Source organism: Hypanus sabinus, chromosome 4, assembly GCF_030144855.1.
Source record: "Hypanus sabinus isolate sHypSab1 chromosome 4, sHypSab1.hap1, whole genome shotgun sequence".
Lineage (NCBI taxonomy): Eukaryota > Metazoa > Chordata > Chondrichthyes > Myliobatiformes > Dasyatidae > Hypanus > Hypanus sabinus.
In genome coordinates, this window is record NC_082709.1 from 91,493,029 (window position 1) to 91,517,335 (window position 24,307).

At 43.3% G+C, this 24,307-nt stretch overlaps 1 protein-coding gene across 1 annotated transcript in view; it reads right to left on the bottom strand.

The window, feature by feature from the left end:
* Window positions 1-235: 235 nt before the first annotated feature.
* eaf2 (ELL associated factor 2) overlaps window positions 236-24,307 on the bottom strand; it is a 56,089-nt gene continuing 32,017 nt past the window's right edge. Inside the window, exons 4-6 of the mRNA XM_059967654.1 lie at window positions 23,596-23,753; window positions 7,482-7,730; window positions 236-1,573 (exon numbers count right to left, since the gene is read on the bottom strand). Coding sequence (XP_059823637.1) covers window positions 1,530-1,573; window positions 7,482-7,730; window positions 23,596-23,753 — 451 coding nt within the window. The 3' untranslated portion in view covers window positions 236-1,529. The remainder of the gene's footprint in view (window positions 1,574-7,481; window positions 7,731-23,595; window positions 23,754-24,307) is intronic.

Here is a 24,307-nt window from a genome sequence, read left to right on the forward strand (position 1 = left end):
GAGGTGACCAGAACTGAGTACGATGCTCCAAGTGGGTTTGACCAGGGTCCTATATAACAATATATGTTGAATGTGTATCTTCAGTCTCCTCTCTGATGAGAAGTAATGAGAAGAAGGTATGGCTTATGGTGGGGTCCTGTTGAAGGATCTCAGCTCATAACATCAATTGTTTATTCCTCTCCTTAGATGCTCCGTGACCTGCTGAATTCTTCCCGCATTTGTGTGTAATGCTCAGGATTCCAGCGTCTGAAGATTATTTTGCTTAGATAAAAAAAAAGTCTGAGTCAAATGCAAAGGAATTTTATTTCTCACCATCACAATGATAATCTTTAAATGGAAGAAAACAAGTCTGGTCTTGAGACAATAATCCAACAACGAGTTACAACAGAATCCGTTTGTTCCCTTTACACTTGCAAAAGGAGAGACCATGAAGCCGATGTGGATAAAATAGTTAGCCTATTTAACAAGATCTAGCTTGAAAGAGGAGCAATATGGATTAAAAGGTTTTTATTTGCATAACTCACAATGAGGAGAGCTGGTAGCAAGGGTGGCATGTTGGGGATGAAATAACTTCCATACCCTATTTTTATTATCATGTAAATCACATAACAGGACCAAGTGCAGTCTCTGCAAAAATAAAGTTGGCATAATGTGCCATCCAGAACAAGTCAACAGGAGCCTTAGCAGTGTCACCGTATTCAAACAGAGGCTAGACACTGTTGTGGGGCCACTCTTCAATGTTATACCTCTGGTAGGGTTCCTTCTCATCCACAACACCATCACCTTCACTCAAGTCTCACTACTCTAAGCAATCTGCACCTCAGAGTTGGCAGGAAAGCTTCATATACTGTCAGCTCATTTTTGCCCTCAAAGGCATATCCACTGTCCAAATTAATTGACTGCCACTTTTGTGGCATTCTGGACAGAAAGTTATGGCACTTTATTTAAATATTTCACAAAATATACCTTTCATATAGGTGTAAACATGCTAATAACTTTGTGGGTGACCTCATAAGGATGAAGAACCAAAATGCTTTGCTTAGTCAATTCCCTGTGAATAACATTGAGTGAAAATAGATTGACTTGTACTTGGATTTTAAAAGATTTTTCCATTTAAAAATATAATTCCTCCTTTCCAACTTTGAACCCATAAAATATTCATTCAAAACTTCCATGCCCTGATTTCAGCAAGAACACGCCTACATAATTAAGTTGAGACAATTATTTCTTCAAAGACCATTAAGGCAGTGGATAGAAGAATAGGACTGACATTATTAGGAATACTTCCAACTTACTGGACAACTTGCACTCTTAGAGTTCCAACAGAAGGTACTCCCTTTCAGCAGATTTTTAAAAATATATTTATCTGATCGTGCATGCACATGTAAACGCACATACACACAGAGCCCATTTTCTTCTTATAAAGGCAAGTTCCCGATTTCCTTTGCAGAGGTAAACAGCTGCTAAATGTTTGTGATATTGCAAAGCTTTGCCTCTGCTTTGTATTGGCACAACAATACCCTTTCCATTCAATCGCTGTCACTTCCAGATTCACTTAGTTGCAGATCACATCCTGAAGATTTAAGATTAAAAAGAAACATCAATTTCATTCAGCCTAATTCAGACACAAGCTTGCCCCCACCAAATGGTCTAGGATAAAAACTACAACCCTATATTAGGTTTCATGTTTCATGTAAGTATTTCACTGTATGTTTTAATGTACTTATTATAAATAAATCTGAATCTACACAATAATTTCAATCAGACCTGTTTTCATATCCAGAACATAATGCAGCACAGGAACAGTTTCATCAGCTGCAATATCTGTGCTGATCACAATGGTATATTGGTATAGATTTGTAACGCGTGCTGATACGTATTGGTGTATACTGTTCATAATCATTACACAGTGCACTGAGCTAGAACAAGGTAAAACAATAACAAAGTGCAGAAAAGGTGTAACAGCTATGGAGAAAGTGCAGTGCAGATAAAGTGAGAGATCATAATGAGGTGAATTAGGAGGTCAAAGGTTCACCTTATCATACTGGGGAACCATTTAAAGACTTGTTAGAGGGTAGAAGTTGTCCTTGAGTTTGGTGGTATGTGCTTTCAGGCTTTTGTATCTTAAATGATGAAAGGGGACAGAAATGAGACTGTCTGGGGTGGGGGGAGGGGTCTTTGATTATGCAGTCTGCTTTATTGAGGTAGCAAGAATTATAGACAGGCTGGTGTCCGTGATGGCTGAGCTGTGACCACAACTCACTGCGGTTTCAGGCAGAGCAGTTGCCGTACCAGTGTTCAATTAAGCTAATTTTTTTCTACCTCTACAGGATCCATATCCCTGTACATTCATGTGTTTATCCAACAGCCTCCTAAACACCACTATCCTATCTGCTTCCGCCCACTAACCCTCGCAGCCCACTCCAGGCACCTACCATTCTCTGTGTAAAAACCTTGTCCTGCACATCTCCTATAAATATTCCCATCATCTAAAAGCATGTCCTTAAAATTTGGCATTTCAACTCTGGGGGAGAAATATACCAACTGTCTACCCTTTCTAAGCCTCAGATTTTATAAACTTGTATCAGACCTTCCTTTGGCCTCTTCTGCTCCAGAGAAAACAACCCAAGTTCCTTGAACCTCTCCTTATAGCACCTGCCTTCTAATTCAAGCAACATCCTGTTGAAACTCTTCTGCACAAAAGCATCCATATCTAAAGCATCCTGTTTTGGAACAATCAGAAATGCACACAATAATCCAAGTACAGCCTAACCAAAGTGCAACATGACTTCCCGACTCTGAAACTTAATGCCTCAGCCAATGAAGGCAAACTGCCTTATTTAACAACACTCTCCCCCATCTATATACATCAATATACAGTGCCTATAAAAAGTATTTACCTCCCACCTTGAAAGCTTTCAGGTTTATTGTTTAACAACATTGAATCACAGTGGATTTTATTTGGCTTTTTTGTCACTGGTCCAACAGAAAAATTTGTGTCAAAGTAAAAAGAAATTTCTACAAATTGGTCTAAACTTTTTACAATTATTAAACACAAAATAATTGATTGCATAATTACTTACCCCCTTCAAGTTAGTATTTAGTAGATGCACCCTTGGCAGCAGTTACAGGCTTGAGTCTGTGTGGATAGGTCTCTAACAGCCTTGCACTCTGGACACTGCAATTTTTCCCCACTCTTTACAAAACTGCTCCAGCTCTGTCAGATTGCATGGGGATCATGAATGAACAGCCCTTCTCAAGTCCAGCCACAAATACTCAATTGGATTAAGGTCTGGACTCTGACTTGGCCACTCAGGACATTAACTTTGTCATTTTTAAGACATTCCTGTGTAGCTTTGGCTGTGTTCATTGTCTTGCTGGAAAACAAATCTTCTCCTAAGTCACAATTCTCTTACAGACTGCATCATGTCTTCCTCCAGGATATCCCTATATTTGCTGCATTCATTTTACCCTCCATCTTCACAAGCCTTCAGTGAAGGATCCCCACAGCATGATGCAGCCACCACCATGCTTCACAATAGAGATGGAGTGTTTTTGATGATGTGTAGTGTCTGGCTTATGCCAAACATAGCATTTCGTCTGATGGCCAAAAAGCTCAATTCTGGTTTCTTTAGACATTGAATCTTCTTCCAGCCGATTTCAGAGACTTGTGGCATAGTCCAGCTGAAATTTCATGTGTTTTTTTTCCCAACAGTGACTTTCTCTTTGCCACTCCCCCATAAAGCTGTGACTGGTGAAGGACCTGGGCAACAGTTGTTGTACTTGCAGTCTCTCCCATCTCAGCCTCTGAAGCTTGTAACTCCTCTGGAGTTGGCATAGGTTTCTTGGTGGCCTCCTTTGCTAAATCCCTTCTTGAACAGTCATTCACTTTTTGAGGAATGCCTGCTCTGGGCATATTCATAGCTGTGCCATATTCTTTCCATTTCTTGATAATTGACTTAACTGTACTCCAAGGAATATTCAGTGTCTTGGAAATCAGCTTTTACCTATCTCCTGACTTGTGCTTTTCAATAACTTTTTCACAGAGTAGCTTAGAGTATTTTTTTGGTGTAGTTTTTGCCAGGATACTGACTCACCAGCAGTAGACTCTTCCATACATAGGTATATTTTTACTACACTCGATTGAAGCACCTTGACTGTGCACAGTGATCTCCATTTAACTACTTATGTGACTTCTAAAACTAAATGGCTGCAGCAGTGATGATTTGGTGCGTTATATTAAGGAGGGGGGGGGTGAATACTTTTGCCATTAATTCTTTAAATATTTGTAATTAATTTAGATCACTTTATACAGAGCTGTTTTCACTTTGACATGAAAGAGTCTTTTTCTGTTGACCAGTGTCAATAAGCCAAATTAAATGTTGTAGAACAATAAAACATGAAAACTTCTAAGGGTGGGGGTGAACCTTTTGATAGGCTCTGTATTCTGGTGCAGTATGGACCTGAGTAAGTAGTTGGGTCTCATTCTCTCCTTTCACAGCTGCCACTTGTTCTCTGCTGCACAGTGGTAGTTGCTGTTGTATTGCACAGCTCTCTCTTGAACAGATTTCCTTCAGGTGCATCTACTGAGTGCAATATCTTACCTGTTATTAGATGTAATGTTGAATTATTTCAGGATGATTTTATGTTATTTTTGAAGAGTTTCTTTTGCCGAGCAGGGGCTTGCTGACCTTCTTTCCACTGGAAGTGGAGACTGTTTGGGAAGACTTGAGTTTGGTATTATGGTGACATGACCTATCCATCAGAGTTGGTATTGCCTTATCGTGTTGGAGATGCTGTTCATATTGGCCTTCTCCATTACACCGGTGTTAGTGAGTCTGTCCTTCCAGCTGATCCTCAAAATCTTTTGTAAGGTTCTTCGGTACTTTTCCAGGGCTTTCAGGTGCCTGCTGTAGCTGGTCCATACTAGCTCCATATAGTAAGTGTAGGAAGGATGACTGCTCTGTAGACCAAAAGCTTTGTTTGGACCTGTAGGCTGCAGTCTTCAAAGACTCGATTCCTTTCTCTTCCACAGGCTCCACTAGCACTACTCAGGCAATGGTTAATCTCTGAGTCAACGTCTACTTTTGAGGAAGGTATGCTCACAAGGCAGGAAAAGTGGTCTACACAATTGTAGACCACAATTGACAAGTATCACATTGAATAAAACTGCCATCTCAATAGTCTCAATCCTCAAAGAATTAACCATATCTTGCACTGAGTTTAATCCATTTCAATCCTGCATAGTCTGCCAGTTGTATCTATACCCCTTCACCCAGCAAACACCACCTTACTACCTACTTCCCATCCTGTCAATCTGCTTTTCTCCCATTTAAAGACTGGCTTTATTGGCCGTGTACATCAAAACATACAGTGAGTGAAATGTGTAGTTTGTATTAACCAGCAACACAGTCTGAGGATGTGCTGGAGGCAGCCCTCAAGTTTTGCCATGCTTTCGGTGCCAAGACAGCACATCCACAACTCACTACCCTTACGTTCCATGTCTTTGGAGTATGGGAACCCAGGCAGTCACAACGGAATGTACAAATCCTTACATGCAAAAGATTCTGCAGATGGTGGAAATCAAAATGCTGGAGGAGCTCAGCTGGTCAGGCAGCATCTATGGAAAAGAGTGCAGTCTGATGAAGGGTTTCGGCCCAAAACGTCGACTGTACTTTTTCCTGCAGATGCTGCCTGGCCTGCTGAGTTCCTCCAGTATTTTGTGTGTGTTACAACCATTTACTCCTGATCATTCTGCATTATTGCTTCATAAATATTAACAAGCACATGAAACTTAATTACTTTGTGGTTACAAATCATACATCTTGTTGTTATTGCTGGGCAAACATTGTCATTGAGTTTTGCCTCATCAATCTTGGAAACCAGAGGAGACAGAGAACCCAGTGACATGGTGTCATGACAACAACTTTTTCCTCAAAGTCAGCAAAACAAAAAAGTTGGTTGTTGACTTCAGGAAGGGTGGTGGTGGACATACTTCTATTTATATTGGAGATGACCGATACCACCGGAGACACAACCCTTGTAGAAGCAATCTTCTTAAGAATCTGTATTAGCAAACAAGCTCAACCCTGCAATCGAATCATCATCTTTGTGAGGGCTGGAGATAAGCCACCCTCAGGGATTCTGGCACCACCTCACGTCTGACTGAATCTGGGATCATAGCCTCTACATTAGAAAAAGGCCATTAAGGGATTAAACTAGAAAACCATGCAGGTACATTGCATGTAATCCTGTCAGTTATTAAATTTAGATCCGACATTAAAGTGCCCACTTTATTAGGTACAGCTGTACATTAACGTAAATATCTAATCAGCTAATCATGTGGCAGCAACTCAATGCATAAAAGCATGAAGACATGATCAAGCGATTCAGTTATTCATACCAAATATTTAGAATGTGGAAGAAATGTGATCTAAATGATTTTTGACCTTGGAATGATTGCTGGTGCCAGCCAGAGTATCTCAGAACCTGCTTGTCTCTTAGGGCTTTCATGCACAACAGTCTCTTAGAGTTTACAAAGAATGGTGCAAGAAAAAAACATTCAGTGAGCTGTAGTTCTGTGGGCAAAAATGTTTTGTGAATGAGAGAGGTCAGAGGAAAATGACCAAACTGGTTCAAACTGACAGGAAGGTGACAGTAACTCAACGAACCATGTGTTTCAACAGTAGTGTGCAGAAGAGCATTAATGAATGCACATGTCGAACCTTCGAACAGCAGTAGAAAATCATGTACGTACGCTTTGTTGCCATTTTAATAAGTACAGGAGGTACCTAAAAAGTGGCCACTGAGTGTATTATTAATCAAGAGATATCAGGAAATTTTGGGGACAACATACAAGTACTGTACATAAGCTGGGTCTCAGATCATACAGGTCTGATTGATGCTTGGGTGGGGGTATGAATGGCTGATGCATGCTCCTACAATTTTTAACTCCATTGACATCTAGTTATGCCACCTGTTAGTCACCTATACGATTGTCAATGGCATACGTGACAGAACCTAAAATTCAGACTCTGACGAACTGTGCAGCAGAGGCAACAAGATTACATATTTGCCAACAATGGCAAAGTTATGGCGTGCTATGTACCTGATCCTCAACAGCCTTTGCCTCCAGCTTCAAACACCATTGGTAATTAATGGTGTGAGAATGGAGAGGGAACCGTGGAAATTTGACTTGCAGTTTCTCTTAGAATACAGAACACTACAGGCCCTTCATCCCACAACGTTGTGCCAACCTTTTAACCTACTCAAAGATCAATCTAACACCTCCCTCCCACATAGCCTTCCTTTTGTCATTCATTCATCTATGAGTCTCTCAAATGTCTCTGATGTATCTGCCTCTGTCACCACCCCTTGTAGGGCATTCCGTGCATCCACCACTTTCTGATAAGGATCACATCCCTGACCTTTTTTGAAGACATTATTCTGTTAATTAAAAGGAATAATAGCAAGTTACTGACGCAATGTATTCAGAGTTTCTTCCATTTTTTTCACGTTATCCTGAGATAGTGATGTCGACATTAACGGCATGGAAACTTGAGAAAAAGGCAAGGTGGGAGGTAGAGGCTGAGCCACCTTGTGTGCCTCATCTTCAGAATCACTGGAGCTTTCGCTGCCTGAGGAGGTGGATGAGGACGAAGAGCTCTTGGAGTCTGATGAACTGTCTGATGTACTCATCTGGTCCATCGTACCCACCTCTGCCATCAGTTCTGCAAATGAAAATATAAGGCAATAAGACATAGGAACAGAACTAGACCACCATTTAGCCCATTGCATTTGCTCCACCCTTTGATCACAGCTGATTTATTTTCCCTCTCAACCCCATTCTCCAGCATTCCTTCTGTAACTTCTGATGCTCTTACTAATTAGGAACTTATCAACCTCTGCTTTAAATATACCCAATAACTTGGCCTTCACAGCCACCTGTGGCAGTGAATTACACAGATTCATCACTCTTTGGCTGATGAGTCTCCCATGATTGGAAACATACTCTCCCCATTACTCTACCAAGACCATTCAATATTCAGTAGGTTTCAATGAGATCACCTCCCCCCACCCCATTCTAAACTCCAGCGAGTACAAGCACAGAGCTAGCAAATGCTCCTCAAACATCAACCTTTTCATTTCTGGGATCATTCTTGCGAACCTCTTCTGGACCTTCTCCAATGCCAGTAAATTCTTTCTTACAGGCACAAAATTGCTCACAATACTTCAAATATGGTCTGTCTAATACCTTATAAAGCATTCAAACCTTCTCCTTTATCTTTTAGTCCTCTCAAAATGAGTGCTCACACTGCATTTACCTTCCTTACCAATGACTCACCCTTCAGGGAATCCTGCACTAGAACACCCAAGTCCCTTTGTACTTCCAATTTTGGAATTCACTCCTTTTGGAAAATAGTCTATGCCTTTATTCCTTCAACCAATCTTCACTACATTGTTTTCCATTTGCTGCTTCTTTGCCCATTCTCCTAGTCTATCCACGTCTTTCTGTAGACTCCCTGCTTCCTCAACACCACCTGCCCCTCTATCTATCTTTGTATTTTCACAAACTTGGCCACAAAGCCATCAATTCCGTCAACATACACACAATGTAAAAAGTAGCAGACTCAACACCAACTCCTGCGGAACACCACTAGCCACTAATCACCAGCAGCCAACCAGGAAAGGCCCTTTTTGCTTTGATTCTTTGCCTCCTGCCAGTCAGCCAATCTTCTATCCAAGGAGATGCAGAATAGGAATGTAAGAGCACAATAGGTAAGAGAAAATTCCTGATGTGTGATCCACTACTCTGTATTATGGCCGAGCCCCATATTCTATCGAGCTCTATCTTGAATATACTCAGTAACTGATACCGGATAATGACAGAATAGAAGCAGTAAGGTGGGATCCCATTGAAATGGAGAATGGCGTGGATATTTGAGGGAGATAATGGAGTCACCTATATCAGAGGCTGAACAGAGAAAAAAGAGGCAATAACAATTAATTATACTGATTATAATAACATACAACATCAGTGACACAGCAATATTGTGGTAAGGACATAAATCAGAATCAGGTTTATTATCACTGACATATGTCATGGACTTTGTTGCTTTGCAACAGCACCAGAGGTCCCATCACACTAGACCACTATTACACCAAGAAATGCCACCATTCCATGCACAGGCCACAGTTCAGTAAATCAGATCACTGGCTGTCCTTCTTACCTGCATAGAGGCAGAGGCTAAAGAGCAAGGCTCCAGAGATTAGGACAACAAAGAGTTGGTTGCAGGAGGCAGAGGAGCAACTACGGGATTGCTTCGAGTCAATGGACTGGGCCATGTTCAAGGATTCATCTGTGGTTCTGAATGAATACACTATGGTTATCACAGACTTTAGTAGAACAGCTGTAGATGAGTGTGCCCCCACAAGATCATTCAGGTTCTCCCTGAATCAGAAACCCTGTATAAATCATGAGATTTACAATCTGCTGTGGGCCAGATCAGAGACATAAAAGTCTGGTGACTAAGGAAGTTCCAAGAGGTCCACTTCAATCTCCAGAAAGTCAAGTCACAGGTGAAGTGGCAAATCTGGACTAAATTTAAATTAACGAAGGGCATTTGACAGTTGAACTTCGAACTCGGACACTCCAAGCTGCAATACCGTCGCACTGACCGCTACAGAACCGCGGCGCAGTAATTACTGCAGTGGAGCAGTTGGTGCAACACTTCACAGCATGCCAGCTATAAGGTCAGGATTTGATTCACACTGCTGTCTGTAAGGAGTTTGTACGTTCTCCCCGTGACTGTGTGGGTTCCCTCCCACATTCCAGGAGGCATGGGTTACGGTTAGAAGCTGCAGACATGCTGCAAACACCAACACTGGAAATCCAGAGTAACATATACAAATGCTGGAGATACTCAGCAGGTCATGGCAGGATCTAGGGAAAGTATGAAACAGTCAACGTTTCAGGCCGAGATCCTTCATCGTAATTCCCCCCCCCCCCCCACAAGTGGGCAGAGCCAAGTGAGAAATTGTTGATTGTTGAGAGGACCAGACCAACAGGTAGAGGGTGGTGGTGGAGGGGAGAAAGAAGTGGAGAGCTTTACGGCCTTCTTTGTGGCCGATAGAAGTGCATAGGAACTGCACAACCATGGTGAAAATAATCAGGGCCAGGGAACTGAGAGTCGTTGAAGAGATCAAGAACATGTGAAGTGCCGATTGTCTGAACTGGGGAGTGGGGAATAAAATGGAGATATGTTGGCACAAGTTCAGTGGGGCAGGAGCAGGCAGAGACAAAGGACTTACTAGGACAGTCAGGTTTGTGGATCTTGGGTAGGAGGTAGAAATGAGCAGTGCGGGGTAAGGCAACTATGAGGTTGGTGGCAGTGGCTAGGAGTTCTTCAGAGTTGATGGGTCAGTGATGGTGTAGGAGACAATGACTTGATGGTCCGGAGCAGGGTCTTTTTCAAGGCGTAGGTAAGAGGAGGTGCTGAAAGTTGTTGCCTGGCCGTAGCAAGGTAGAAGTCAGCCTATCAGACTACAACAGCACCCTCCTTGTCCACAGGTTCAATGGCGAGTGGCGAGCAGTACGGTCAGAGGGGGCAAGGTTCAAAAAGGAGAGGGGAGTGCTGAGGTTGAGGTGATTCATGTCTTGCTGGCAATTAGGAAGACAAGCAGAACAAAAAGGAGGAGGAGTCTGATGAAGAGTTTTAGCCTGAAATATCCACTGTTTATTTCTTTCCATGAATGCTGTCCGACCTGCTATGTTCCTCCAGCATCCTATGTGCCGAAGTATGTCAACACCTGTAGGCTGCCCCACCCAATGCATACCACACATTTCACCATTTCAACGTACATGTGCCAAAGCTAATCTTTTTACTGCTGCAAAGTAGAACGTTCACAACAGTCTTCATATTAGTGCCATGGGAATTTATTTTACCTTCACTGAGAGAAAAGGTGCATCCCTAGTTGAACATCTCTGAAGTATGTTTTATTTTTATTTATTTAGAGATACAGCACAGTAACAGGCCCTTCTGGCTCAACAAACACATGCCACCCAATTACACCCAGTTAACCTACTAAACTCTGTGTCTTTGGAATGTGAGAGGAAACTAATGCAGAACGTACAAACTCCTGACAGTCAGTGGCAGAATTGAATCTGGGTTGCTAGCACTGTAATAGTGTTAGGCAAATAGCCACGCAACTCTGTCACACTGTATGTAAACAGTATTCTGCATTCTGTTATTGTTTGCTCCTGTACTACCTGAATACACTTGTGTGATGGACTGATCTGCATGGGTACATGTAAAACTAGGCTTTTCACTCTTCCTGTGTTTCAGTGTCAATAATAAACCAAGAAGTAATGTTGCAGCTCTATAAAACCTGTTCAGTTCTGGTTGCCTCACTATAGAAAGGGCGTGGAAGCTTTAGAGGCTACAGAGGAGATTTACTAGGCTGCTGCCTGGATCAGAGAACATGTCATGAGGAAAGGTTGCGTGAGCTAGGGATTTCCTCTTTGGTGCAAAGGAGGTTGAGAGGTAACTTGACAGAGGTGTACAAGATGGTAAGAGGCAAAAATAGAGTGGACAGCCAAAGACTTTTTCCCCAGAGCAGGAATAGCAAATAAGAGGGGGCATAATTTTAAGGTGATTGAAAGAACGTATAAGGGGGTTGTCAGAGGTAGCTTTTTTTTATTTTCAGAGTGGTGGGTGCATGGAACATGCTGCCAGAGAGAGTGGTTGAGGCAGATACATCAGGGGTGTTTAAGAAACTCAGATTAAATCATGGATGAAAGGAAAATTGAGGGTTAAGTGGAAAAAAAGGGTCAGATTGATCTTGGAGTAGGTTATAAGGTCGGCAAAGTACTGTAGCACGCTATAATGTTCCATTCTCCATATTAAGGCAGCATTCTCTCAACCCGGCACTGGAGTGTCAGCCTAGATTTAGTGGGCAAGTTTCTGGATTTCCTGAGCCGGGGCAAGCACTGCCATTGAGCAATAGCTGAAACCTCCTCTATATGTTCATATGGCATTTCACTTTGTCAGCCACGAGGAGATTCGAGAAATGGACACAGTTGTAAAGTATAGGAGCCAATTTGAAACAAGGTCATCTGAGCAGGAATTAGCTCAAAAGACCAGAAATTGTTTGATCATACTAACAAGGTGTTAGAGGGACTCAATGGGTCAGACAACATCTGTGAACTCGACAGGTCACACAACAGACCCTTTGGCCCATCTGGTTCATGCCCACCAAGATGCCCATCCAAGCTGGCCACATATACCTCTAAATCTTTCTTCTCCATGTACTGTCTTTTACAAGTTGTTTTTTTAAAATTTAGAGATAGAGCATGGAATAGACCCTTCCAGTTTAATGAACCACACCGCCCAGCAAACCACTTATTTAACCCCAGCCTAAATCACAGGTTCCAAGGTTGTCAAGCCGAGGAGTGGTAGTGGGGACAAACGCCCAGTATCCAAAAGTGCTCCTCACGGCATGCGCCTCAAATAGCCTCTGACAACCAAGTCCAACTCTTGGCCTTCTCATGTGGTTTAGCCTCTAAGGTCAGCGGAACTGTTTCTACTGACAGGAGAAGGGGCAAAGGTGGGTACTGGCGCCTTAAAAACAGTGCTTCGGGTGGATGGAGCTCGTCAGCCTGGGAAGGCAGTCTATCTAAGAGAGAGAAAACTCTGATTTCAAACCTCCGCTGCCTTGTGTCCATTCTGACTCATGGGAAAGGCTTCAGGAGAAAACCCTGAGGACAAATCCGGAGCTGGAGTCACTAAGGCAGTCCGATGTTGCCTTCAACCTCGCTCTGGCAACTCCAGCGATGTCACTGGTGCCAAGCTGTATCAGCCCTTGCCCTTCCCTTGGACAACATCGGTGGCATGGAGAGGGGAGACTTGCTGCTTGGGCAACTGCTGGTCTTCCATACAACCTTGCCCAGGCCTGTGCCCTGGAGAGGCTGAAGCAAGACTTTCCAGGCACAGATCCATGGTCTCGCGAGACTAACAGATGTCATTCAATCCAAATCACAGGACAATTTACAATGACCAATTAACCTGCTAACCTGTTTGTCTGAACTCCAATGCCCTGAGATACCACAGCATTGCACTAAGCACTACGCTACCTGTCTCAACCATTTCCTTTGGAAGCTCATTCCATATACATATAAATCACCTCCTGTATTAAAAAATGCTTTCAAGTTCTTATTAAATCTTTCCACTCTCACCATACAAGTCTATGTTCTTTGTTCTTGATGCTCAACCCTGGACAAACATTGCATGTTTCTTTGCCCCTCATGATGTTATACACCACCACAAGATACTGTAAGTTGTCAAGTCTATGAAAGTTGTGGAATCAATTCAGAGTTGTGGTGAGTTATATTATCCATGCCAGCTTAGGAGCCTGATGGTTGAAGGGCAATGTGTTACTGAATCTTTGGTGTGGGACCCAAGGCTCCCAACCCAATAGAAGAGAGCATGGCCTTGGCGTTTGGGGCCCTTGATGATGGAGGCTGCTTACTTGTGGCAGTGCTCCTAATAAGTGTGCTCAATGGTGTACTGAAGGTATCCTCTACTTTCTGTGGACTGAGCATTCGTGTTTCCATATAGGCTGCGAAGCAACCAGTCAGGATACTCTTCACTGTGCATCTTGTTAAATTTTTTAGATGACATGCTGAATCTACGCAAACTTCAAAGAAAGTAGAATTGCTGTCTTACCTTCTTTGTGATGGCACTTATGTGCTAGATCCAGGACAGATTCTCTGATATGATAATGCAAAGGAATTTAAAGTTACTGACCCTCTCATAATGGTAACTGTTTCCATCACTTTGCTGACGATCAAGAATGGACTGCTTGGGCAGTGATGAACCTGCCTGAATTTGAGCAACACACAAGGTGCTGGAGGAACTCTGAGTTAAGTAGTATCTATGGAGGGGAACGAGCAGTCAATGTCTTGGTTCAAGACTGGAAAGAAAGAGGGAGATAACCAATTTAAGGAGGTGGGGAGGGGGGTAGGGGAAGAGGTGCGAGAGGTGGAGCCAAGTGCGAGTAGGAATGATGCAAGAAGTTGGGAAGGGATGGGTGAAAGTGAAAAAGATAGAATCTGATGGCAAGGACATTGGACTGTGGAATTAAAGAAAGGTGGGGAGCGGAACCAGAGATAGCAATGTGTAGATCAAGAGGGCATCTGAAGGGAAAGAGATGGGGTGAGGGGGCCAGTGGGACAAAGGAGAAAATGATGGGGGCAGGTATGACCAGAAGTTAGAGAAATTAACTGTATGTTCATACCATCGGGTTGGTGACTATCAAGGTGGTATATAAGGTGCTGTTCCTATAATCTGCATCTAGCCTCACTTGGCAGGAGGAGAGGCCAAGGACAGATGTGTTGATGTGGAAATGGGAAGTGGAATTAAGGTAGCAGGCCACTAGGCAATCCCAGCTAGTATGGTGCACAGAGAAAAGATGTCCAATGAAGTGAGTTCCCTCCACCTGTGTAATTCAATGGCACAAACGGACGTGGAGTCTAAGTCACTGAGGTTGAGAGGTTCTTCAGTAATCATGGCATCAAAGGTTATGGGAAGAAAGCAGAGAACGGGATTGAGAGGAACAATAAATCAGCTATGATGGAACTGCGGAGCAGACTCAATGCTCCGAATGGCCTAATTCTTTTCCTACATCTTATGGGTCCTCACTCAAATTTATTCCGCTTTTTGAGAATTGGGAAAAACCAGGCAATTCTCTGTATTCACCCAAAAGACTGACTGTTTATTTCATTTGATAGATGCTGCCTGATCCTCCACGTTCCTACAGCAGCTCTTTCCTATTTGGCTCCAGATTCCAGCATCTGTAGTCTCTAGTTCTCCACGTTGTTGGGTAATAGCTCAACCAAGTGGTAAAGCATGGAACTGCAGCTAAGACTGACAAAAGTAATTGATGAGGCAGAGAGCAAAAGCTTTTGACAGGTTCTCCATGGTAAGTTCATCCAGAAAATCAGGAGGTATGGAATCCAGAGGAACTTGGCTGTGTGGATTCGGAATTGGCTTAGCCAGAGAAGGCAGAGGGTGGTTGTGATAAGTGGCCAGTGGTGTTCTGCAGAGACCTAACTGTTCTGGGACTCTTGTTCTGTGATATAACTTGTCTGAGGAAGTAGAGGGGTAGATTTATTAAGTTTGCAGGTGACACCAAGGTTGGAGCTGTTTTCAAGTTTAGGAGGTTATCGTGGGTTACAACAGAATACAGGTAAGATGCACAGTTAAACAGAGGAGTGGCAGATGGAGTTAAATCCAGAGAAGAGTGAAGTGATACCCTTCTGAAGAGCGAACTTGAAGATGGAGTACAAGGTTAATGACAGAATTCTTAGCAGCATGGAGGAACTGAGGAATCTTGTGGTTCATGTCCACAGATCTCTCAAAGTTGCTGTACAAGTTGATAGGCTAGTTAAGAAGATGTAGAAGTATGTTGGTCTTCATCAGTCAGGGGATTGAGTTTAAAAACCACAAGGTAATGTTGCAATTCTATAAAACTTGGGTTACTTGGAGAGCTTTTCGCTTTGGAAAGAAGGATGAAAGGTGACTTGATAGAGATGTACAGGGGAAACAGATAGAGGGTAGCCAGCTGAGAAATTGAGGACTCTGGGGGGTCCAAGTCCAAAGATCACTCAAAGTTGTCATGGAAGTTGATAGGACGGTAAAGATGATGTAGGGTGTGTTGGTCTTCATTAGTAGAAGGATTGAGTTCAAGAGCCAGATGTAATGTCAGGCATGTGCGCGGAAGGACCTTTATCTATGCTGCATAACTGTGATAGATATAACTGTATAACTGAAGGGCTTTGATTAGACCTGCTATTTATGAGATTACTTAGCTCCATCTACAGTGTCTGGTTCACTGTCTACTGAGCAAGCACCAAATGATGAAACAACAATGTTACCAGTGGTGGAGTAATGAAAATACCAAGCTCTGAGCTACTATACAGCCAATTTTGTACGTAGTTTGCTATCTCTCCCTGCAATTTAACCTTCAAGAGCAACCTACCATACATGAATCTTATCAGAACCCTAATATTCACTCAGTAGCCACATTATTAGGTACCTCCTGTGTCCAATAAAGTGGTAAATGAGTGTACATTCCAAGTGTGCTGTTCCTGTAGCCCATCCACTTCAAGATTCGACGTGTTGTGTGCTCAGAGATGCACTTCTGCACACCACTGTTGGAATGCCTGGTTATTTGAGATACTGTCGTCTTTCTGTCAGCTTGAACTAGTCTGACCAATTTCCTCTGACCTCTCTCATGAATTTTTGCCCAGAAAACTGTCACTTACTGGATGATTTTTGTTTATCACACAATTCTCTGTAAACTTTAGAGTGTGTGAAAATCCCAGGAGATCAGCAGTTTGAGTTACTCAAACCACCCTGTCCGGAACCAACAATCATTCAAAGGTCAAAGTCTTTTTCACATTTCTTCCCCATTCTGATGTTTGGTCTGAACAACAACTGAACCTCTTAACCATGTCTGCATGCTTTTATGTATTCAGTTACTGCCAAATGATTGGCTGATTAGATAGTTGCATTAATGACATGGTGTACAGTAGTACCTAATAAAATAGCCACTGAGTGTATACGAAACCCACCATCTCACCAACTTTCCTCATCATGTCATCAAACTCGAAATCTCCTGCCAACGAAAGCAGATGGTGCTGGAAATAAATGGTGACATTTTGCAGGCAAGTCAAAGAACTACTAGATATACTTTTGAATTAAAAACATTACAATCTGCACTCTGCAATTTCTCTTTAAAAATGTACTTCTGATCTGTTATTATTTGTTTGCTTTTGTATTTGCAATTTGTTTTTTTGCATATTGCTTGTCTGGCTTTGTGTGTAGTGTTTTCAAGATTCTATTCAATTTCTTTGCTAGCCCTTAAGACCATAAGATATAGGAGCAGAATTAGGTCATTTGGCCCAATGAGTCGGTTCTGCCATTTCATCCCATGCCTGATCCATTTTCCCTCTCAGCCCCAATCTCCAGCTTTGTCCACATATCCCTTCATGCCCTGACCAATCAAGACTCTATCAACCTCTGCCTAAAATATACATAAAAGACGGCCTTCACAACTGTCTGTGGCAAAGAATTCCACAGATTCACCACTCTCTGGCTAAAGAAATTCCTCCTCATCTCTGTTCTAAAATGAAGCCTCTCTATTCTGAGGCAGTGTCCTCTGGTCTTAGACTCTCCCACATAGGAAGCACCCTCTCCAATTCCACTCTATCAAGGCCTTTCACCATTCAATAGGTTTCAATGAGGTCACCCTTCACTCTTCTGAATTCCAATGAACACAGGCCCAGAGCCATCAAAGGCCCTTCATATAACAAGCAGTTCAAACTTGGAATCTTTTTCATGAGCCTCCTTTGAACCCCTCTAGTTTCAGTACATTGTTTCCAAGATAAGGGGCACAAAACTACTCACAACTGAGGCTTCATCAGTGCTTTATAAAGTCTCAACATTAAATCCTTGCTTTTATATTCTAGTCCTCTTTAAAAGAATGCTAACATCATTTGGCTTCCTCAGTACAGACTCAGCCTCTCAGGGTAGTACATGGTGACTTGTATGTACTTTGATAATAAACTTACTTTAAACTTTGAAGCAGCGTACACCTTCTTCACCACTTTCTCTTCCTGCATTACCAGTTTTGTGGAAACATGTCTCCCTGTTCTACTGCAGTCCACAGGGCCCTGCCATAGACTGTGTATGTCCTGCCCTGGTTGAACTTCTCAAAATGTATTGCCTGACACTTATCTGAGTGCATACTTTCCCTAGATCTTGCAGTAATCTAGAGCCTGTTATAAACTTAGATGACACAAACTGCTGGAGGAACTCAACAGGTCAGGCAACTTCTATGGAGGGGAATAAACAGTTGACACTCCAAACCAAGATCAATATCAGGAGCTCTGATGAATGGTCTCAATGAAGGGCTTTGGCCCAAAGCATCGACTGTTTATTTTTCTCCACAGATGCTGCCTGACCTGCTGAGTTTCTCCAATATTTTGTGTGTCTCACTCTGGACTTCCAACATCGGCAGAATCTAGTGTTCATAACTTTAGCCGACCTTCGTCACCAGTGACCTATACCACAAATTTGGTGTCCTCTGCAAACTTGCTAATTATGACACCTCTATTTATATCCAAATCATTAATATACATGACAAGCTTATTGTAGTAGGCATACTATGCAAATTAGAATTCTGCTACAGTAGAATAATTCAATAGCAGCACAGGATTGAGGTGAGGCTGTAGCGGTGTGCTACACGCAGCACTGAAATAACGACACGGAGTCGGTAAACTGCGGTTAAAGAAGATTTTATTCGAACTTCGCGGCTTCGCTTTAAAGCCTCCCTGATCCCGCCCTCCCCAGGCGCGGATGCTGTAGGGCGCACATACTCACAGTCCCGCGCAGGCTTTTCCCTTTGTTGGTGAAGCAGACCTGGCGCCCTTTTGGGACTGGCCTTTGTGCCGGCGCACTGGCTATTTGTGAGCCGGTTCGAGTGCGCTAGGAAGTGGGTTGCCACAAGGCTTAACTTATTCACGCAAAAGGTTGTGTAACGGGGTTTTCTTATGTTACTGCATATGTTAATCAAAATGGCTTCTTTATTATGGTAACTGGTGAGAGACTGCTTTCTCTCGCAGCTTGTTTGAGTTATAATTACTGATAATCTTTCTTGTGGGTCTGTGAGCTGTCATTGCACGGGCTTTTGGGGAGTTGGAGAGGAGATCGCGAGGAAGGTAGACAGTGCTGGATGCGCTCTGGTCGACAATTGAGGTTGGTCCCAGGCGCGTGGGCTGTGGAGGTCAGAAAAGATCGAAAAGTGGACCGAAGACTTCGATGGTTGAGCTCCAACGATTGTGCACTAATTGACTGAACCCTGATAAGTTCTGGCACCTTTTCTTTCCTTTCTTTTCTTTTATATATATTGTATTGCTATTAATCACTTAGTTCTAGTAAGATTTATAAAGTGTATTCTGTAAACGTACATGGCGTGCGATTTGATATTGTGTGTGCCAGTTTGTATCAGTGTGCATTTCACAGCATCCACATATACGGGAGGCGCGGTTTGGCGGATGGACGAATCTTCCCCTAGACATACACCAGCCGATCGCATGAGCGTTACAGTTGTAAAAATGTAACTTTCTCTCCTCAAGGGATCCATAGATGCTCGCTCATTCAAGAATCCATTTTATTTGTCATGTGTACATCAAAACGTACAGTGAAACATGCCACAAACAAGAGAAAATCTGCCGATTCTGGAAATCTGAGCAACACACACGAAATGCTGGAGGGACTCAGCAGGCCAGGCAGCATCTGTGGAAAAGAGCACTAAGAAGTCCTGCCAAAGGCTTTCAGCCCAAAACATCGACTGTACCTTTTTCCATAGATGCTGCCTAGCCTGCTGAGTCCCTCCAGCATTTCGTGTGTGTTGCAGTGAAACATGGCCCTTGCATTAACAACCAACTGGGGGCAGCCCGCAAGTGTCGCCACATTCTAGCACACAATGCTCAGCAAAACAGCACAGAACACAACAAGCAAGCAAAAACAGGCCCTGTTCTTCCCTCCCACCCATGCACATACATAATTCTTTACCCTCAGAAAAGGCTTTCAGCGGACATGATCAAGATCAAAGATGAACGTTATAGGCCTTGAAGAATAATATGGTAGGGTGAGACACTGCAGTTGATACTTCAAAGTTGAAAGCAAATTTATTATCACAGTTTGGATATGTCACCGTTCACTACCCTGAGATCCTTTTTTCTGCAGGCATTTATAGGAAAATAGACAAAAGAATCAATGAATAACCAACAGACAACCAATCTGCAGAAGACGACAAACTGTGCAAATACAAAATAAAAAACAAGTAATAGTAATACTGCATCAGCACTGCAGGACTGCTTCAAAAGCAAAGAATGGAGCATGTTCAGGGAGGCGATTAACATTGACGAATATGCAGGATTGGTGACTGGCTATGTAGGAAAATGCATGAGGCTGTTACCATGATTGAACACTACACTGCCAGGGCAAACCAGAAACCATGGCTGACTGCAGAGGCTTGTGCACTGCTTAGGGTTCAGATGCTGCCTTAACATCGGGAACAGGACGACTCTCAGGTCAGCAAGAGCTACACTCTCCTGTGCTGTCAGGAAAGCAAAGCATGAATACTCACAGAAAATCCAGACACCTTTGTGACACCAGGGACATGCGGTGCATGTGGCAAGGAATACAAACCATAACTGATTACAAGTCCACCCTGCACATTAACAATAGCAATGCCTCCCTTACTGATAGGCTGAATGTCTTCTATACAGAATTTAACACAGGCACCCTGCCCAGCCACGTTTGAGGTGAGGATGATTCTAACCGGGGTAAACCCACACAAAGCTGTGGGGTTGGACAACATACTGGTCAGCTGCTGCGGGACAGTGTGGCCTGGCTAACAGAGGTCTTAACCAACATCTTTAATATCTCCCTGAAACAGTCCACTGTCCCTACAGGCTTCAAGGCAGCAACCATCATTCCGGTGCTCAAAAAAAAGAAACAATAACCAGCCAAAGCGATTACCGCCGAGTGGGGCTGACTTCAACAGTGCTTTGTGGCTAGTAATGGATCACGCAAAGTACCATACTACTTCCAGTTCACCTACCATTCAAATCAGTCCACTAATAACATGAGCTTAGCCCTCCAGTCCATCCTGTACTAACTAGAAAACAGCATCTCATACAGCAGGATGTCACTTATCCACTTCAGCCTGGCACTTAACATGATCATCCCTCAGAAGGTGGTGGGTAAACTGTCCTTGTTGGGACTCAGTACTCCTCTCTGTAACTGGATCCTGGATATCTTGACGGAAAGACCGCAGTCAGTCCAAGTTGGCATCAACATCTCAAGCTCCATCATGCTGTCCCCAGGCTGTGTGTGCCAGTCTGTTGCTGTTCACACTGCTGACTCAATGACACTGCCAGATTCAGCTCAAACCACATCGAGTTTATGATGATACTACAGTGGTTGGCCTCATCAGCAACAATGAAGACTCTCATAGAGCTAGAGAGCTAGAGTCAAATGGGGGTGAGTACAACTTGAGTCTCAATGTGGAGAAGGTTAAGGAGATTATTGTAGATTTCAGGAAGACACAGGTGACCATTCTCTATTGTACATCAATGGCTCTGCCATGGAGAGAGTGAAGAGCACAAAGTTCCTTGGGATGAACATAATGGACGATCTAACCTGGACCCACAACGCCTCATTAGTCAAGAAGGCACAGCAGCATCGACACTTTCTGAGGCGGCTGAGGCATACAAGGCATACAAGCCCACCTTCTATCAACTTTTTAAAGAAGCACCTTTGACAGTGTCCTGTTGGTCTGCATCATTGTGTGGTATGGAAGGTATGAGTCATTGGACCACAGGACCCTATACAGAGAATAGTACAAACCACCGAGAGGATCTCTCTTCCCCGATTTGTGACATATACTGGGAGTGCTTCAGACAAAGTTTAACTGAGGATCGTTACCACCCATCCCACAATCTCTTTGCTGAGGATCCCGACCACCCATCCCACAATCTCTTTGCTGAGGATCGTTACCACCCATCCCACAATCTCTTTGCTGAGAATCGTTACCACCCATCCCACAATCTCTTTGCTGAGGATCCCGACCACCCATCCCACAATCTCTTTGCTGAGGATCCCGACCACCCATCCCACAATCTCTTTGCTGAGGATCCCGACCACCCATCCCACAATCTCTTTGCTGAGGATCCCGACCACCTATCCCACAATCTCTTTGCTGAGGATCGTTACCACCCATCCCACAATCTCTTTGCTGAGGATCCCGACCACCCATCCCACAATCTCTTTGCTGAGGATCCCGACCACCCATCCCACAATCTCTTTGCTGAGGATCCCGACCACCCATCCCACAATCTCTTTGCTGAGGATCCCGACCACCTATCCCACAATCTCTTTGCTGAGGATCGTTACCACCCATCCCACAATCTCTTTGCTGAGGATCGTTACCACCCATCCCACAATCTCTTTGCTGAGGATCGTTACCACCCATCCCACAATCTCTTTGCTGAGGATCGTTACCACCCATCCCACAATCTCTTTGCTGAGGATCGTTACCACCCATCCCACAATCTCTTTGCTGAGGATCGTTACCACCCATCCCACAATCTCTTTGCTGAGGATCGTTACCACCCATCCCACAATCTCTTTGCTGAGGATCGTTACCACCCATCCCACAATCTCTTTGCTGAGGATCGTTACCACCCATCCCACAATCTCTTTGACCCATTACTATCAGGAAGGATGAACAGAAGCATCAGGACTAGAACTGCTTGATGAAGTAACAGTTTCTTCCCTCAAGCTGTGAAACCAATGAATACCCTGCCACCACCAAGGTTTCAGCATTACAGCAGCAGCTGTTTACAGTTTACCGTTTACTTGTATTGTGTACTACATGCATTTTGAGTTATATTTTATTAACATGTTAATATTTTGGCTTATGTGCTATATGTGGTATGTTTTGTGTGCACAATGGTCTAGAGGAACATTGTTTCATTTGGTTGCATCTTCAGAAACAGCTCCATTTCTATCTTTGTTATCTCTCTTTTTCTTTTCAAAGTTCTTTTGAAGACCCTGACCTGGAGTTACACTCTGACATCAGTTCTTTGAGGGAATGGAACCTGCGCTCAGGGCCTCATGACTGGCCGCTTTTCAGCCTGGAAGACTAGCCTTGCCTTCAGGCTGCCAGAATTTCATGGCTCTGGAGACGGGCTGATTCAAGACCGGTGCTGCTGCCTGATACGTTGTGAGAGATGGAAGATTGAAAGCAGCAAGCTGGCTACTGGCTGTGTTCTTTGGGCACAGAGCTTGAAAGAAATGATGCAACAGACATTTCACACTATGAATCAGTGAGTTGCTTTGTTATGTGTCCCCTCACGCTGTGAAATGGGGACACCTGTTTTTCCCTTATTAGGGAGAGAGAGCGAGCCTGTGGTACGTTGAATTACCAGGTGAACAAGTAGTCTTTGGGGTACTGCAAGTCTGTGTCTTTATTAATGCTTTGCTGCACACTTGAGTGCTCAGTGGCGGGGGGTGCCGATACTTTTTTATGCTGGTGGGGGAGTGGGGATCCTTTGCTGCTGCTTATGGGTGGGGAGTTGGGAGGAGGCTTTGGAGTTCTAACATTTAACTCATTCATTCTGTGGGGCACTCCTCTGTTTTCATGGATGTTTGCAAAGAAAAAGAATTTCAGGATGTATGTTGTATACATTTCTCTGACATTAAATGTACCTATTGAATCTATTGTATATATGTACAGTCAGGTGTCAATAAACTTGAATTTAAATAAGTAAATAAATAATACTGAGAACATGAAAGCAAGTCTGTAGGTTGTGGAATTAGGTGAGTGAAGTTATCCACGCTGGCTCTGGAGTCTGATATGAAGGGTTAAAATGGAAACTAATTGCCTTATTGAATTGTAGAGCAGACTACGTAGGCAAATCTTGCTTCAATTTCTAATGTTGTTGAATCAGCCCCCACATACCTCGTTCAATGTCATCCATTTGAGAAGCTGGCGACAGCTTTTCCTTTGGAGTTGAACTCTTGGGTATAAACGAGGTCTTGGCGTTGAGGCGGACCTGTTGCCCCAGGCGACTGGTCTGCTGATCAAGGCGAGATTGGATTTTGCTGCTTCCTTCCGCCCTACAGAGAATCAAACAAAAGTGTTACAGCATCAAAACAGCTCGCTGGGCCCATTAGGTTTTTCATTATTACTCCTCCTTACAAGTTAATATTTTATTCTTATTATAAAAGAATTTATAAATAAAAAGAATCAAATTATTGCAAAGCCAGGAAAGTTGCATGTCCTTTCCTTCCTGCTTCGACATTCACAGCCTTTCCTTTCCTGAGGGCATTGGCACTTTCCAGGACATGGTCCCCACTGGGATCACAGGAATGTTCACTCAGTGGCCATTTTATTAGGTATAGGAGTAGAACTCCGTGTGATCTGCTGCTGCTGTAGTCCATCCATTTCAATGTTCAACATATTGTGCATTCAGAGATGCCGTTCTCCACACCACTGTGTAACACATGGTTACTTGATTACTGTCGCCTTCCTGTCAGCTTGAACGAGCCTGGCCATTGGGTAATATGAGAGTGATATAAGGTGATTGGAGGGAGATGTCAGAAGTAAGTTTCTTTTACACTGTGGTGAGTGGTGGTGTTAAAGCCAAATACATTAGAGGCATATAAGAAAC